General features: G+C 43.0%; 1 protein-coding gene across 1 annotated transcript in view; it reads right to left on the reverse strand.

Moving 5' to 3' along the window:
* LOC129702579 (CD166 antigen-like) overlaps window positions 1-16,629 on the reverse strand; it is a 251,420-nt gene that overhangs the window by 19,446 nt on the left and 215,345 nt on the right. The window contains exons 4-10 of the mRNA XM_055644366.1: window positions 14,988-15,052; window positions 13,344-13,431; window positions 12,668-12,850; window positions 8,512-8,636; window positions 6,819-6,948; window positions 2,967-3,079; window positions 1,828-1,963 (exon numbers count right to left, since the gene is read on the reverse strand). Of these exons, the coding sequence (XP_055500341.1) occupies window positions 1,828-1,963; window positions 2,967-3,079; window positions 6,819-6,948; window positions 8,512-8,636; window positions 12,668-12,850; window positions 13,344-13,431; window positions 14,988-15,052 (840 nt within the window). The remainder of the gene's footprint in view (window positions 1-1,827; window positions 1,964-2,966; window positions 3,080-6,818; window positions 6,949-8,511; window positions 8,637-12,667; window positions 12,851-13,343; window positions 13,432-14,987; window positions 15,053-16,629) is intronic.

The following is a 16,629-nucleotide window of genomic DNA, read 5'->3' on the forward strand; positions in this document are numbered from 1 at the left end:
GTAGTGGCCTTCAAATGAGGGTGGTTGGAGAAAGCATCCTGCTTGCGTGCTAGATTTTCACTTGCTATAACTGCAGGAAAAATGTTCCCGATGTTGGGGGCGTTCAGAACCATGGGTCACAGTTTAAGAATAAAGGGGGGGGGGCAGTTAGTATTGAGATGAGAACAAACTTTCTTCACGCAGAGAGTTGTGAATCTGTGGAATTCTCTGCCACAGAAGGCAGTGCAGGCCAATTCACTGGATGTTTTCAAGAGAGAGTTACATTTAGTTGTTGGGGCTAACGACATCAAGGGATATGGGGAAAAAACAGGAAATAGGTACTGATTTTAGATGAATAGCCATGATCACATTGAATGGCAGTGCTGGCTTGAAGGGCCAATGGCCTATTCCTGCACCTATTTTCTATGTTTCTATGTTTGAGTATATGGCAATAAAACTCGATCACTTGATTTTGAAGCATTCATGCATGGTGGAGGGATAATGTAGTCATAGTGATACAGTGTGAAAACAGGCCCTTCAGCGCAACTTGCCCACACCCGCCAACATGTCCCAGCTACGCTACCTGCTTTTGGTCCATACCTCCAAACCTGTCCTATCCATGTATCAATCTAACTTTTTCTTAAATGTTGGGATGGTCCCTGCTTCAACTAACTCCTCTGGCAGCTTGTTCCATCACCCTTTGTGTGGATAAAGTTACCCCTTAAGTTACCTCTTAAAAATACTTCATACAAAAAACATTGAAATCATACTTCTCCAGTGCACTAAAACATGATTTCAAAATTTCAAAAGATTCCTACCCTTCTTCCACACCCTCTCCCCACTCAGTTGCTCCACTCCCTCACCGGGTACCCCCAAGGCCAATGATCACTGATCGCACAGCCTCCCCCTTTCAAAAACGATCCAATCCAATTTAACGCATATATATTGCATTCAAGTGTAAGTTAAAAGACTCGCTACAGTATGCACCATATTGCACAATTTCAAGCTGAAAAATGCAAATGTTTCACACCAATGGGAGGGGGAACCCCTCCTCCCACCCCCCCGGTTGCTATGCTCCCTCGGGCTTGGTCTCTCGCAATTTCTCACTCCCAATTCTCACCCAATGTTGGCAGCCCTGGGATCAGGGAGGCGAAAGATGCTGAGGAGGGGGGATTGGATAACTTTCCTGGTGAGAAATAGACACATTGGTGCTCTTTTATCAATGCTGAACACTCTTCAACTCTCCAGGCAAGGTCTGAATGAGGGTGCAATGCTCATTGTGTGTGAGGGCCTCAGACACGGAACAATTCCGTGTCGTGTTAAAATGCATTGTGTTCTATTTAGATGCACAGCAGCTTATAATGTACCATGCTCGGGAGAAACTGGGCCAAACAGAATCACAGTAAATATTTCAATAGTATTTAGTAAAAAACAAAATGCTGGAGGAACTCAGTGGACCAGCCAGCATCTGGAAAAGGTGACCTTTTGGGTCAGGACCTTCTTCAGACAGTTCTTTTCCATTCCCTCCACAGATGCTGTTTGCCCCGTTGAGTTCCTCCAGCATCTTGTGTTTTGCTCAAGGTTCCAGCATGTGCAGTTCCTTTTATCTCCAACAGTAGTTAGAAATTAGATTTTGATAAAATGACTTTGTTTTGTGGTCAAAAAACCTTGTGGACCAGAACTGGATTTAGCAGGCCACCATGTTAGAAATGTAATTTCTATATGTTTAGACACAAAATTCTGCTTTCAGAAAAATGAGGGGAAAAACTCAAGAAAAAGTTCTCAGACCCTGTGTTCTGAAATGTTAATTGGCCCCAAATGGTGCCAGCATCAATGCTGCTTATTTACCTTCCACTCGTACGATTATTGACTTTTCTCTCTTGATTTCGTTCACTCCCTTTAATTTGGCATGGCATGTGTAATTACCAGAGTGTGTGTACTGCAGTGACTTCACCACGAAAGGGTTCTGGTTAGCTTTATTCTTCTGAAATAAAAAAAACACATCAGAAGCAGCCTGCATTTATTGAGGTATTTGTGCACCAGGATTGCAAGGACTAGTCATATCAAGGAAGGTTAAAGCCTCATACAGCACGATCATTTTAGACTTGTGTGCCCTTATTTGCACCAAGACAGAGCTGATCATTCTCCACACAATCCTATTTTCTGATGTCCAGCAGGGTGAGTTTTAAATCTCAGAGTTGTCTCACGAGGATTACAAGGGGTTTACTTCTGACAAGGTGGAAGGATTTAGGCATGACAATTGGAAAGCAGCTCATCCATAATGTCTGGGAGTTCTAAACCATGAGACATATCTTCGACACCAGTGCTGAACTTCAGCTACCATGAAAAAAGAGAGAGCACTGTGCCCATCCTTCGTGAGGATTCTCCGGCTGGGGAAATATTGCAACAATAACAAAAACCAGTTCTGCATTACTCTCCACTTCCTGCCATGACCACAATCTTTAGTACAAAATGAGAAACATGTTGTTCCAGAATGCATAAAATAAAACACAAGGAATGCATTGAAGGAAGCACCGTACCGCCCAACCTCCACCTGCCTGGGCTGGCATTGCCACCAGCTGGCGCATGATGAGACCAGGTTTCTTCCTCACGCTCCCATCTCAGGAGTTGCACCAGGACACACGTTATCAGGTGCAAATCCCTGTTTTATGTAATTTCCAAAAGTCCTCAAAATGGTCCACGGGACTTGTTAGACAAGAGGATTGGCAATGTTGCCCTGCCACTAATTCTGCCTTTGGTTAAAGTCTACACTAGAGCAAGGAAAGGCGAGAAACACCATTTGCCCTAGGTACAGCATTAGATCATCAACTGTCAATGTCAGGGGGCATTACTCTGAAGAAGGCATTGAGGATGTTTGCGAGGTTAATCACCAGAATCCTAAATTTTGACACATTGCATCAAGTGGCTGACTTAGTTCATGAACACTAGCAGTTTGCACACGTTGGAAGTATCAATCAACATCTTACTTTCATCAGGGTAACCTCCGTAGTTCCAGAGGATTCAACAAAGCATTCCAAGGTTATATTCTCCCCAACCATCTTGGAGATATTTTCACTGGGAGTCATCGTCAAAGCCAAATCTGTGAATAATAAGACGTGTTAACATTTATTTTTCATGCTCTGGAAATTGTTCTCCATTTCCTAGATTAAAGGATAGGAGCATGAGGTGTCAGAAACATTTTTTGTTGATGTTTGTTTCTGTGATCTCCTCCCCTCAGTTCCTCCTCCCTAGAATTCAGTCTGCAGGCCCAGGGCATCGTCTGCTGTATAGACCAAGGGGACCGACTGTACTGAGGAACCATGAATGTTAGCTGCCCTTTTCATTACAATGCCCCAATTTTAACCACTGACTTCCATCCAATCAAGCCTAATGTTTTATACACATATAGCAATGAGTCAAGCGGGAGTGGGAATTCCATACTTTATATCCCAGGGTTGTAGAATAGCACATTGGTAATACATATATTCTGCAGTTATTCATTTCAATCAACATTAATGGAGATGAAAATGTGAACCATCTGTCCTCCACTATTCTCTGCTTTCTTTTCTCACTTTGCCAATTTCTTTAACCCTGTGGTTGTTTTTCTATTTAGAGAAATAAAAGAGACTGATTGTTACCTGCTGATTGTGGGAAAGATGAGAATGATTGTGGTTTATTCTTTAGGGATGGAAGTTCCTCCAAAACCTTCTTTTGCTCTCACTTAGGCGATTTTTTAGGTGACTGCCGGTGACTAGGCAGTCGCCACACGGGTGTCGCCTGTATGGTCGTCAGTAGTCTCCTCAGTCGCCCAAAGTGTCGTAGCATTTTACTGGTCGCCGCTGGATTTTCAAATGTACAAAACTTTTCGGCGACAGTCGGCGACCGTGGGCTTGTCGTAACTTGTCTTCTCCTGACGTAGGTAAAGTCAGTACCGGTGACAACCTACGTTAACCTGGCGACAACCTAGGTGATCTCCAGCATGACGTAGGTTGTCACCAGGTTTCGTAGGTTATCACCGGTACTGACTTCGATGAATTCCATTGGCGACTGCCTATGTCAACCGGCGACAGGTACTGGTGACTGAATTGTCTTCAGTTTTCCCCAACAGGGTCGTAGCTTGTCGCGGGTGGACGTAGGTTGAATTCGGTTGTCGCCTGTGTGCTTGTAGGTGGGGTCTCTGAACAGACTGTCAGACACCTGCCTTATCCTCCTTTTGTGTGGGTTGGGTCACATGCTATGTGTTTACCACTGTTGTGAAGCACTTGGGTCCGTTGTGACCACTGAAGGTATTTTATCTGCATTTTCTTTGTTACTGTTACATCTTGAACTGATCCATTGGGAATTATATTGAAACTCCTCGCTTTCAGTTGAGGTTCAGCCCGCCAGCTGGGGACAGAAGACCCGAGCTGCAGACTGGGAACCCACCTGAAGGCCCGGCTCGGCCGCCGAGAGTGGAAGGAGTCGGATGGAGGGCTGCTAAGCAGACTGCCAGCGGGAGGCAGTGCACTGCCTTGATGGTGGAGTGGGCTGCTGGAGGTCCTGCAACAGCTAGGTGCTCAGTTGTACCGGATGTGGCTTCCAGCCGCCAAGCCCATGGACCGGATGCAGTCTGCAACGGTGGAGCAGCGATGGAGGACACTATGGCCACGCTTGGCAAGGCCAACTCCACAATGCTATCAGAACAATGGGCCTTCATGGCCAAGTATCCACAAGGTGGCGCCAGCATGGCTGTCTTGCCAACAGTCTGTCCCTTCCTCCTTTGTTTGATAGTATGTGTTAAATGTATGTTTTAGCATTCTTTCGTTTGTTTTATGTGGGGGCGGGGGGGGGAAGTAGGGGGAAACTTTTTGAAATCTCTTTCTTCGATGGAGATGCAATTTTCTTCCGTATCGTATCTCCATCCGCACTGTGGCCTAACATCGAGGAGTAGGCGGCTTTTGCTGGAGACCGACTTCAGGAGCTCCAACCGTGGGAGCCTGCGGACTTTAACATCGTGGAGCTCGTGGTCTCTGGTTAGAGACCGACTTCGGGAGTTCCAAGTCGCAGGAGCTTTGACCGCCCCGACGCGGGGACTTCGATCACCCCGACTGCAGATGTTTCCACTGCCCCGACCGCAGGAGTTTAAAGAGGAAGAAGATTGGACTTTATTGCCTTCCATCACAGTGAGGAATGTGGGAAATCCGCTGTGGTGGATCTTTATGTTAACTTTTACGTAGTTGTGACTTTGTGCTTTTTTTTTAGCATGCCTGTATGATAAATCGAATTTCACTGTACCTTAATTGGTACACGTGACAAAACTGACCTTGAAACCTTGAAGAATCTCCCTACAAATAGGACTTGACAACAGCACCAAACCGGCTCCATATGCTGTCTTAGTGCACCATTGCTATATTTGTACTGTTTAAGTGCTTATGTATAGTGATACTTGTACTGGACTGTATACAAAAATGAATTTCACTCTACCTTGTTACATATGAGAAATAAAGTACCATACCAGATAATCACTCCAAATATCAAATTTGTTAATTTGATTTTATTTCAAATTTATTTTTGATTCTTAACATCAGAAGCAGGTCTGCAGGTCCAGATGTCACAGTGCACACGTCTTTAATGGCCATGGCCAGTGCCAGCTGGGGACAGGACCTGCACCCACTGTGTCGATGCTGGCTCTCACACCCTTTTTTAAAATTCTCTCTACATTCCCTTCAGCTTCCCGCTGCTAGGTAATCACACTTCACTGGTCTTGGCAATTTACAGTGACAATTAACTGACTGACCCACAGGACTTTGGGGTGTGGGAGGAATCCACGCGATCAGAGAGAAGATACAAAATCCACATTTACAGCACCAGAGGTCAGGATTAAGCCCTGGACAGTCTGTCTTTTCACCGTTTTATTTTTATTTTTAGTTAGTTAAAGTGTTTTGTTTGGAGGTCTAGACTTTTTTTATGTGGGGGGTTAGGGGGGGAAGGGGGAAACTACCTTTCAGGGTCCCTACCTGTTCGGAGAGGCAGCTTTTCTCCGGGCTGCAGCTTCGACCCGTCCTCGCGGCCTGCCAGCGGGCCTGGAGCGGCGTTTCCTGTCGGGGACCGCCCAGAACCTCGGCCTCGGCGGCAGCACAGCGTTGGAGCACTATCGTGGAGCGGGCGATGCCTTGTCTAGGTCGCCGCGCTGGAGCTCCGGTGAGCTGAGACCGCCGGGAACAACATCGCGGAGCTGCGGGTCTGAGGAGCGGCCAGCTGCGGGCGGCGGCGCCGAACTTTACACCAGGGAGCCTGGGATCTCGCGACGAGATCGCCAGTTGTGGAGCTCCAACCGGCGCGGCCTTGTCGGCTTCGGAAGCCGCGGCCTCCAGTACGGAGGCGGCCGTTCCAGGGTTCCATGACGCTGTGAGGACTCTCCCGACGCCGGAGCACCACCACCCGGCGAGAACGGCCAGGAACATCGGGCCTCCGTAGAGGCAACTGTGGAGGCCTCAATAGGCCCGACTATGGGTGAACTGGGCTTGGGGACTGGACTTTGTGCCTTCCCTCATGGTGGGAGCCATTGTGGGGGGATGTTCTTTGTGTTTAAGACTCTCATTGGTGTTATGTCCATTCTTTTTTTGTGTGCTGCAAAATGGCAAAAAGCATTTCACTTCACTACACCTCGGTGTATGTGAATGTGACTAATAAAATACCTTTGATACCTTTGTATGACTGTGCTACCTTTTATAACAAATAACATTCTTTTAGACTTGCTAGGCATGGCAATCATGCAAATTTAAAAACCAATATACACTCTTGAATTTAATAAAAGCAATTATATTCTGTAAATATTTCAATTTTTAAAGAATACTTACAGTGCACTGTGATGTTAACAGGATCTTTTAAATCAGGATTTTCTAGTGGTGAACAGGCATATTCACCTGTGTCCTCTTGTGTCACATTTATCAACTCATAGTGGGCTAAACCCACAGCTTTCTCATCTCCCTATGGAATGAAATAGTAGACATTTTACTCAGCATAATCTTCAAAATGCATATGTAAAACAGAAAATAATGACAATACTCATTGAGACGGGCAGCATCGGTGGAAAGGCAGAAAGCAAGTTAGTTTTAAACTGCCAAGGAGGCAAGGAAGGAGCAAACTAGCCAGTTCTAGTACAAAGAGTTGCTGAAATGATTGAGGTGTGCATTGAGAAGGCTGCAACTTATCTGATGAGATGGTGTTGGTCAAGCTTACATTGGGCCTTGTTGTAGCACCGCTAAGCACTATGGTTAGTCAAAGATCGGTCAGAGTAGAGATAGGAGGGAGAATTAAATGGCAGGTACATAGTTAATTGCAGATTCATAGTTCCTTGGAAGTGGTCACACGTAGACAGGGTAGTCAAAAAGGCTTTCGGCGCATTGCCCTTCATCAGTCAGAGTATTAAATTTAGAAGTTAGGAGATTGACACAAAATGCTAGAGTAACTCAGCTGGATGGCAGCATCTCTGGAGAAAAGGAACAGGTAATGTTTCGGGTCGAGACCCTTCTTCAGACTGAGAGTCACAGGTAAGTGAAATCAAAGGTACTGAACAAATGAGAACCGGCACCGATGACCCAGGAAAGATGGAGCCCACAATGTCCATTGTTGGTTTTGGAAGAGGTGATAATGAAGGGATACGAACAGTGAAACTAGCAGGGCGACTAGAGTGGGGGAAGGACAGGGGAGAGAGAGAGGGAATGAAAGGGTTACTTGAAGTTAGAGAAATCAATATTAATGCCGCTCGGTTGTATGCTTTCCAAGTAAAATATGAGGTGCTATTCCTCCAATTTGCGTGTGGCCTCACTCTGATAACTATGTTCAATCCGCCTTGGCCTGGGTTAACTCCCATTTGCCAAACATTTTAACTACTCTTCCCATTCCCATATGACCTTTTTGTCCTGGGCCTCCTCCACTATTTAAAGAGATTCCCTTTCTTATCCATCTCACCCCACTCTCTGCAACTTAAATTTAACTTATTCTCTCCATCACAGTTCTGATAAAAGCTCTTTTTCACTCTCTGTAGGTGCTGTCTGATCTACTGAGATTTTTTTTTCTGTTTATATTCCACATTTCCAACAACTGCAGTATTTTGAATTTTCATTCATAAGCATTATGCATTTGCATCATTACCAAATGGATAGAATAAACAAAAATACATTGTCTATAAAATAACTTAACTAAATGCGTGTGGTTAGTTATCATTTGACATAAAAAGTACTGTGTTTGGAATCTTATGCAACAGTAATGATATGGCACATCTTATGCAGGTGCATGTAACGTTGGGCTGCTTGTCACTGTGTTGATTGTCTCCATAACCAGTGGACAGACATTAACTCCCGGAGGAAGAGTGACATCCAGTTACATTGGATTCTGATTCTAAATCAACTTGTGGGCAACAGAACTTGCATACATCGATTACATGGCAAATGTTGGGAAAACTAAAATATATTAATAAAGGGAGGAGCCTAATATGCTAAATTAATGGAGATACATTTAAGACTCATCACATAATAAAAGCTGACTCACATTCTTAGTGAAGGTGAATTTTTCTGGCGATGGGTAGCCATCCCCAGAGCAGGAAAGGGTGACGTTCGATCCCTCCAGGACGTCTGGTGCTGGTGTCACTTGTAAAGAAATTTTTGAAGTGTTGTCTGAAAAGAAATTGTGAAAAAGAGTAGCAGATGTGAGATCTTCCAACCCTGTGTATACTTGATTTCACACTACAGTTCCCTTTGCATTTAACTTTCTGAATTGAATCCTTTTACGTTATTCAGCAATCAGGGTTCTTATTATTTAGGGCACAAGACCAGAGAGCAATCTATCACCGTGTAGAAGTCCACGTTTACCAGAAGGCTGAGTGAACCAACATCCACCACACTGAGGCACTAATTACGATATTAGCTTCCTTCTGCTGCTCGACCCCACACCCTGGAAATGATCACTCTACTTTGAGATCTGTCACAGCAAGAGATCACCGAGCAGACACAGGGAAAAAATGTAAGGAGATGGCCAAAGTCTTCATGTGGAAATGCAAGAGTCTTGTTAACTCTTTAGTTTACTTTAGAGCTGTAACGTAGTCTGTGCCGACCAGCGATCAAAACCTACACCAGCACTATCCTATACACTAGGAACAATTTACAGAGACCAATGAACCTACAAACCCATAGGTCTTTGGAGTGTGGGAGCAAACAGGACCACCGCGAGGAAACCAACTGGGTCACAGGGAGTACGTACAGAATCCATACAGACAGCACCCGTAGTCTGGATCAAATCCAGGTCCCGAGAGTTGAAAGGCAGCAACTCTACCACTGTGCCACCTTGATACCCCTACTTGGGTATAGCTGATCCACGACAGCTCACAGTGGAGAAGGGTCATTCAGGGTGTTATTGAGATCTGTGTGGCCTTGCAGTAGGGGCATGGATGGCAGAGGAAGTGCACCACTTCACAAACTACCCACCAACTGGACATCTGCCACATCTGGGGGCAAGTCTGCACTTTCCACTCTGAACACATTAATCACCACACTGGAGAGGAAACAAGTCATCCTCAATCCTGAATGAATGCCTAAGGCAAAAAGACGTAATCAGTAGTATAAATCTTGCCCTATTTGACCAATCCCTGCTTTAGAACGTCATTCGTGCCTCCTGTTTCAGCAGCCGCTTCCTCTCATGATTGAAATGAAGCCTTGGAAGGAAGAATGAATTACCCAATGAACAGACTCAACTAAACATCATGGACACTTTCTTCAAGCATGGATTTTAAGCCAGGTATTTTATTGTGAGAAATTCTTCTTTTCATGTACACCAGGCTATCAGGCAACAGTACCACTCCATGCATTTCATTCCATCCTCTTCAATAAGGCCAAAACAAAATCAGTCAGTGCTCTCATACATATTGAGCAGTGATTAAGATTTAAAAGTTAAATTTTCATCTTCAGTCCTTGTTTTCAAATGTCTCCATTTTCTCAACCTCCTGAATCAATTCACTCCTCCATTAGTATAGATAAATGAATGAATGAATAAGTTTATTGGCCAAGTATGTACACATACAAGGAATTTGCCTTGGTGCTCCGCTTGCAAGTAACAACATGACATACAGTAACAATTAAGAATGACACATAAATCATTCAACATTAATAATAAAACATTAGAGTTTAAACACGTGAATGAAATAAAATACCAGAGCAAATTGAGGCTACAGACTTTTGGTTATTGAGTAGAGCTACTACTCGTGGAAAAAAGCTGTTTTTATGTCTGGCTGTGGCGGCTTTGACAGTCCGGAGTCGCCTCCGAGAGGGAAGCGCTTCAAAGAGTTTGTGGCCAGGGTGAGAGGGGTCAGAGATGATCTTACCCGCTCGCTTCCTGCCCGTTGCAATGTACAGTTCATCAATGGGGAGAAGGTTGCAGCCAACAACCTTCTCAGCTGATCGGACGATTCACTGCAGCCTCCGGATGTCGTGCTTGGTGGCTGAGCCAAACCAGACCATGATGGAGAAGGTGAGGACAGACTCTGCGATGGCAGTATAGAATTGGACCATCATTGCCTGTGGCAGATTATGTTTCCTCAGCTGCCGCAGGAAGTACATCCTCTGTTGGGCCTTTTTGACTGTGGAGTCAATGGTGGTCCCCCCATTTCTGGTCCTTGGAGATGATGGTTCCAAGGAACTTAAAAGTCTCCACAGATGTGACTATGGTGTTGTTGATGATAAGTGTGGTGAGGGGAGGGAGAGCTCTCTTAAAGATGTAATAACATTGCTCTCCTCAAGGCTAGTTTCTTGCACATCCATGACTTTGATTCATTGGTGGAAACTCAGCTGCCAAGGCTTTGATCTTTGGTATACCTCTTAGACCTTTCGCCTCTAGCCTCTTTTATAACAAGGATGACCAAAGACAGCTTGTGAGCCACATGTCTGTTTTGTTGTTCCCATGGATAATTAGCACTAATTTCACAGAGATGTATTGAAATTGGGTGCTCTGACATCTAAGATGCATCGACCAACCTCTAGTCTCAGCTGTGTAGATGACAAAGACACTGAACTGCATAAAACATAATTGTAAAGAGGGAGGTAGAACTTTTCTTCCGGGAAGATGATTTAGCATTGTCATAAATCCGTCTTGCTCTGCAAGGCATATCTCACACTGCAAATGAGCAATTTAACATCTCGCAATAACATTTGTTGCAATGTCTCATGCAGACATCCTCCAGGGTTGAGGATAAATAAGAAATGCAAAACCAAGCCTTACCAGTGATAGACACATATTTCTGCATTCAACTGGAAGTTGACAGAAGTAATGTTATTTCATGGAATATTACTCTTGCTTATCTCCATATTTTGATAGAAAATTTGTACAATATTACCAAAGTGGTTGCAATTTTAGATTCAATGAACACAGAATTTCAGTGACTAATTTCAGCAGATTCCAATTTTCAAGGACTTACCCCCAAGATGGAGAGACGCAAGCACTGGATTTCCACCAGGTAGTATTTGTAGTGGGCAGCTGTGAATATGAGTGGGGAAGGCCGGTAGGGCTGACCTCTCTGCCACTATAACCGTTTGTTCCAATACCTGGCTCATTGCCAGTTTTTTGTTAATGCTTTAGTCAAGCTACTTAGTTATTTTTTCTCCTCAGGCAGTTCCATGGGATTGGAGATGACTTACTCCAGTTCTCTGCACTATGGGATATTTTACTACTCTCATGCTGCTATTTAAGTACAAGATGCAATTGTGCCAGATAATCTCCATCACATCCATGCAGCTGATCATAAGAGTACCTGGTAACATTGTTGGTCAAATAGATATTCTCAGTAGTTTGTAACCGACAAGTATTTTATCTGCCTTCAATGTGCCTTCAAGATAAAATAACAAACTTGAAGATTTTAAACTGTCTACCAGTATATACATCAACTTCAACACTGCTACTCAACGATTGTAAAAACATTTTATTAATATTTAACTGGTTTAAACCAAAGGGATACATTATCAATTGGATAATGTTTAATTAAAAAAAATTAAAAAGCAATTACAAAAGTGAAAAGTGATTGAGATAATTAGTGTAGACAAAAATGCTGGAGAAAGCGGGTGAAGCAGTATCTATGGAGCAAAGGAAATAGGCGACGTTTCGGGTCGAGACCCTCCCGAAACATCCCCTATTTCCTTTGCTCCATAGATGCTGCATCACCCGCTGAGTTTCTCCAGCATTTTTGTCTACCTTCGATTTACCATTATCTGCAGTTCCTTCTTAAACAGAGATAATTAGTGTGGTGACAGGAAAGAGTTGAGAGGAAAACTGAGCACAATTGTTACAAATGTGTTTAATACTGTGGCATAGCAGAATCCTAAACACAATTCAAACATGCCTGTTCAGAAATATCAACTTCATGATGAACTTCTGAACAAGTCTCACCTGCCTGTTCAGAGGGAAGCAAACATTTTGTAACATAATTTGAAGGACTCATTGTATAATTTGAAGTACCTCATTATATAAATATTCCTCAGCCAAAATGGCAAAACAAATGTGGATGTCTCATGTGCAAATTGACTGCACCACATTGACAATTAAGTGTGGGAAGTGCTACATGAGAATTATATTTTATATTTATACGTTAGAGTAAACGTGCCATTTAATCTGTTAAGGATTTAACTGAAGTTTCAGTGAATACATGACTGTGATTGCTACTTACAGTGTACGAACATAGCGACAGGTGAAGATACATTGGTCATACTTCTGACTAGGCCTTCAAAATAAGTCGCCTGGCAGGTAAAATTTATTTTTCCTTCACCTCTCTTCGGCATGTACTCCAGGGTAGACCTTATATCGAAAAAGCCTTTATTGTTTTTAGTAGAATCATTATCCATCACCACACCTGGAAAACATTTGTTAAAGTTGATCAGTTTAAAAAAAAAATTCAGGCCATTTTATTAAATAATTTGATTATTTTTACCTTTCTTTGGAGGATCATTTGGGTCAGGGAGTCCGCCACAAAATATTATTTGTGCATTGACAAAATGTCTGAGAAATACTTTGAGAATTTAGAAAAACGCAGGAAAATTTTGCCCCCAAATTATGAAAGCTATTCAAAGTAGGCAAGATACTGCTCTTGAGAGGGTAGCAGCGATTACTACTAGTCCAGATTCAGTGGCAGGGAAATAGTCAGTTCACTAGCTATTATCGTCTAGTGATGTTTGATGAATACAGAGAGGATCAGATCAAACTGAAATACACTATGCATTGGTGTTAGGACTACGTTGAAAGTGATACTCACACCTTTCCCAGGGAGACAAAGCACATTCACAATCAACAAGAAAAGTTCAAACCACTCAAAATCTGATCACTAATATTGTATTCTTTATTCATACCTGGCTTGTTGATGTCCAGATTCTGAAAATTGTATTGCCAGGAAATTTTGGCAGCCGGGTAACTATCTTTGACAACACACTGACCGACCTGAATGAAAGGGACAGGGTAGTAGCACAGTTACATTCCTGAACCAACTTCAGCAACAACATTCTATATTTCAGGTTATTGTTAAACATCAGCCGGTTCCCTGAAATACAAGCTGAAAGGAAATTTATGAGGGATTCTTTGGAAGCAGAGAATATGCCAGCACCTCATGATAATTCCAGGTTATCCCGCCAATGGAGGAAACAGGGAGTTAACGTCGAGGGGAGGATGGGCTGGGAATGTATAATTCCCCACTTGATATCCCAGCAGTTACGTGAGCAGGGTCAATAAAATCTCATTACAAGGCAACACGTCCAATGGAAAAATATATCAGTTTCAATTTTTTAATATATTAACTATAATATGACAGAGGCATTAAAAGATTACTGGATTCTGTCTCTTCAGAACACAACATGTTTTCAATTGGATGCTGAAAACAGATTTCATGTCTCCTCTTACTATAACTAAATAATTTATAAACATTTCAATTAAGATTCTCAGCAAAAATTAAGCACTTATGAATGAAAGTGCTTATTAATCTGTAAACTTTATGTAACAGGATCCTTTTAACCATATAACAATTGCAGCACGGAAACAGGCCATCTCGGCCCTACAAGTCCGTGCCGAACAACTTTTTTCCCCTTAGTCCCACCTGCCTGCACATACCATAACCCTCCATCATTGTCATTTGTCAAAAAGCTGAAAACCCTTTCTTTGAAATCATTGAAGTTTTAAATTATGCATTTAGCAACTTTGTTGTCATGGCCATTTTGCCTGGATTCATTTGAAAGGGTACCTGCCTTGATTTCATCTTTCACAATGGGTAGGCTCAGTTTCCTTACTATTTTCTCATAATTTTAATGCTCATCTTTCTTGCTGCACCTGCAGCCCATCATTCCCATCGCATTGGTTGATGAGAGTGTACATATTTGACAATCTCGTACATTGCAATCTCTTAATTGGTACTTGTTCACTTTCCTCAGTACTCGAAGGCATGAGCTACAGGGAGAGGTTGGGCTGGCTAGGACTCTATTCCTTGGAGCACAGGAGAATGAGTGGTGATCTTATGGAGGTGTATAAGATCATGAGAGGACTGGATAGGGTAAATCGACTCAGTCTTTTACCCAGAGGAGGGGAATCAAGAACCAGCAGACCTGGTTTGAGGTGAGGGGGAAAAGGTTTAATAGGAACCCGAGGGGCAACCTTTTTTTACACAAAGGGTGGTAGGTATATGGAATGAGCTGCCAGAGCAGGCAGTCGAGGCAGGTACTATCACAATGTTAAAAAAACATTTGGACAGTCACATGGATAGGACAGGTTGAGAGGGAAATGGGCTAAATGCTAGCAGGTGGGACATGTAGATGGGCATGTTGGTCAGTGGGGCAAGTTGGGCTGAAAGGCCTGTTTCCATGCTGTATAACTATGACAAACCAGTACCTTTCATCGCATGCAACACTAGTGAATAGCATCCAGATCCACAAGTGATTCTGGTCATTCATTTCGAACACTGATCTCTCCAGTCCTTCTTGCCAAGTCATGTGCATTTATCTTGTACTCACCTTCTGTAGTTTCCCTGCCACAAGGAAGGGAGCTAGCTGTATAATTTCAGGATTAGATGGTTGATCTATAAAGATAAAAAAGAACAATTAAAAGACCCAAGATTTGAGGATTATATATTAAGAGGAACTTTCAGATTAATTACTCACTCTACATTTACTTGGGATAGAAAAAAAAACAGTAGAAAGGGGAATTTTTAGCATGGAAATTGATTTTGTCTGCAACAAGACTGAATGTATTTTCAATCGAGACAAAAACGCAGAAATTATTGCACCGTCTTGAATGCTATGCCACTATCCAGACCTTAGCTCAACTGCAAGGGTCAAACCCGCTGTAAAATAGTTTTGAACAATATTGAAGGATGATCTTAAAAGACAAAAAAACATTCCAGGTGCTATGATTGTCCTAATGAGACAACAATAAAGGATTTACTGCTGAGACAAAATATCAACGCACAGCATTAGGAGGGATCAGCATTGCTGGTACAATGACACCGACCTTCCCCAGTACCTGAATAAGGGTCACACTCATAAAGTAGTGAAATATGAATAATGAGGATGTTTGTAAATACGGTTCAGACATTGAATTAAGGCATCTATGTAAATGGCAGGTGTTTAAAGATTACTAGACTAAGTGGGACCCGTTGGGTCCCAGCTACACATGGGAGGGCTGGTCCCCAACACAATATTCCACCTCTCCACTAATTCCAAAATTGCTGACCAGTTTTTTTGGGGGGGGGGGCTTTCTGGAGTGCTAGCATGGGTGTTGTGGGCCGAAGGGACTGGTTTCCAGAGGGCTAGTATGGATATTGTAGGCCGAATGGATTCTTGGGCTGGCAGCTCAGTCACTCACGCCTGGCAGCTCAGTAACTCGAGCCTGGCAAGCTGGCAGCTCAGAAACTGGCAGAAATTTTGTCGAAAACATGTGAGAGACTGTGAGAGAGAAGGGGGAGAGGGTGGACAATCAATTTTAGACATTTTCATTTTTTTTCAGTTGCAAAAGGCACAGTTGCAATAGGCACACATTTCAATAGCGCAGTTTTAAAACACATAAAGGGCACTCACAGGTCAGTATTCTCAGTGTTCTGTATTTCCAGCTCAGAATGAGACTCGTGACCCTCTCCCTCCCCATCTTGCCCACACTTCTGGGATTTATAGCCCCTCTCCCACTCACGAGAAGGGGCGTGGCCTTCATGGCGTGATTGATAGGAGAGAGAATCTCAACATTTTTTAAACATTAATAAGTCTTTTATTTTTCATCGATGGGAAAAATCTTCTGGCCCTGACAGCTGGAGGGCAACTCTGATCAAGGTGGCCAAAAATCACAGCCGTAAGTGGTCGCGTTTTTTCTAAAATTAATATACAGTGCAAACAGGAAGTGGTCAAGTTTAGACTTTTAATTATATAGATATTGTTCTTATAGTCATCTACTTGATGGTGTCACCATTTAATTTGTGATTCAAAAGTTGAGCTTCCTTTAACTATTAAATTCGGCACATGCCGTACACAGTGCCAATTTTAGATGTTTTCCTGTACAATCAAAATAAAAATCAGCACCGCAGAATAGATAATGGTCCACAACACTGGAATCTATACCCACTTATCAGTAGCTCCAATTGTGTTGGACATGTTCAATGGAGGACTG

The sequence above is a fragment of the Leucoraja erinacea genome, chromosome 13, assembly GCF_028641065.1.
Source record: "Leucoraja erinacea ecotype New England chromosome 13, Leri_hhj_1, whole genome shotgun sequence".
Classification (NCBI taxonomy): domain Eukaryota; kingdom Metazoa; phylum Chordata; class Chondrichthyes; order Rajiformes; family Rajidae; genus Leucoraja; species Leucoraja erinaceus.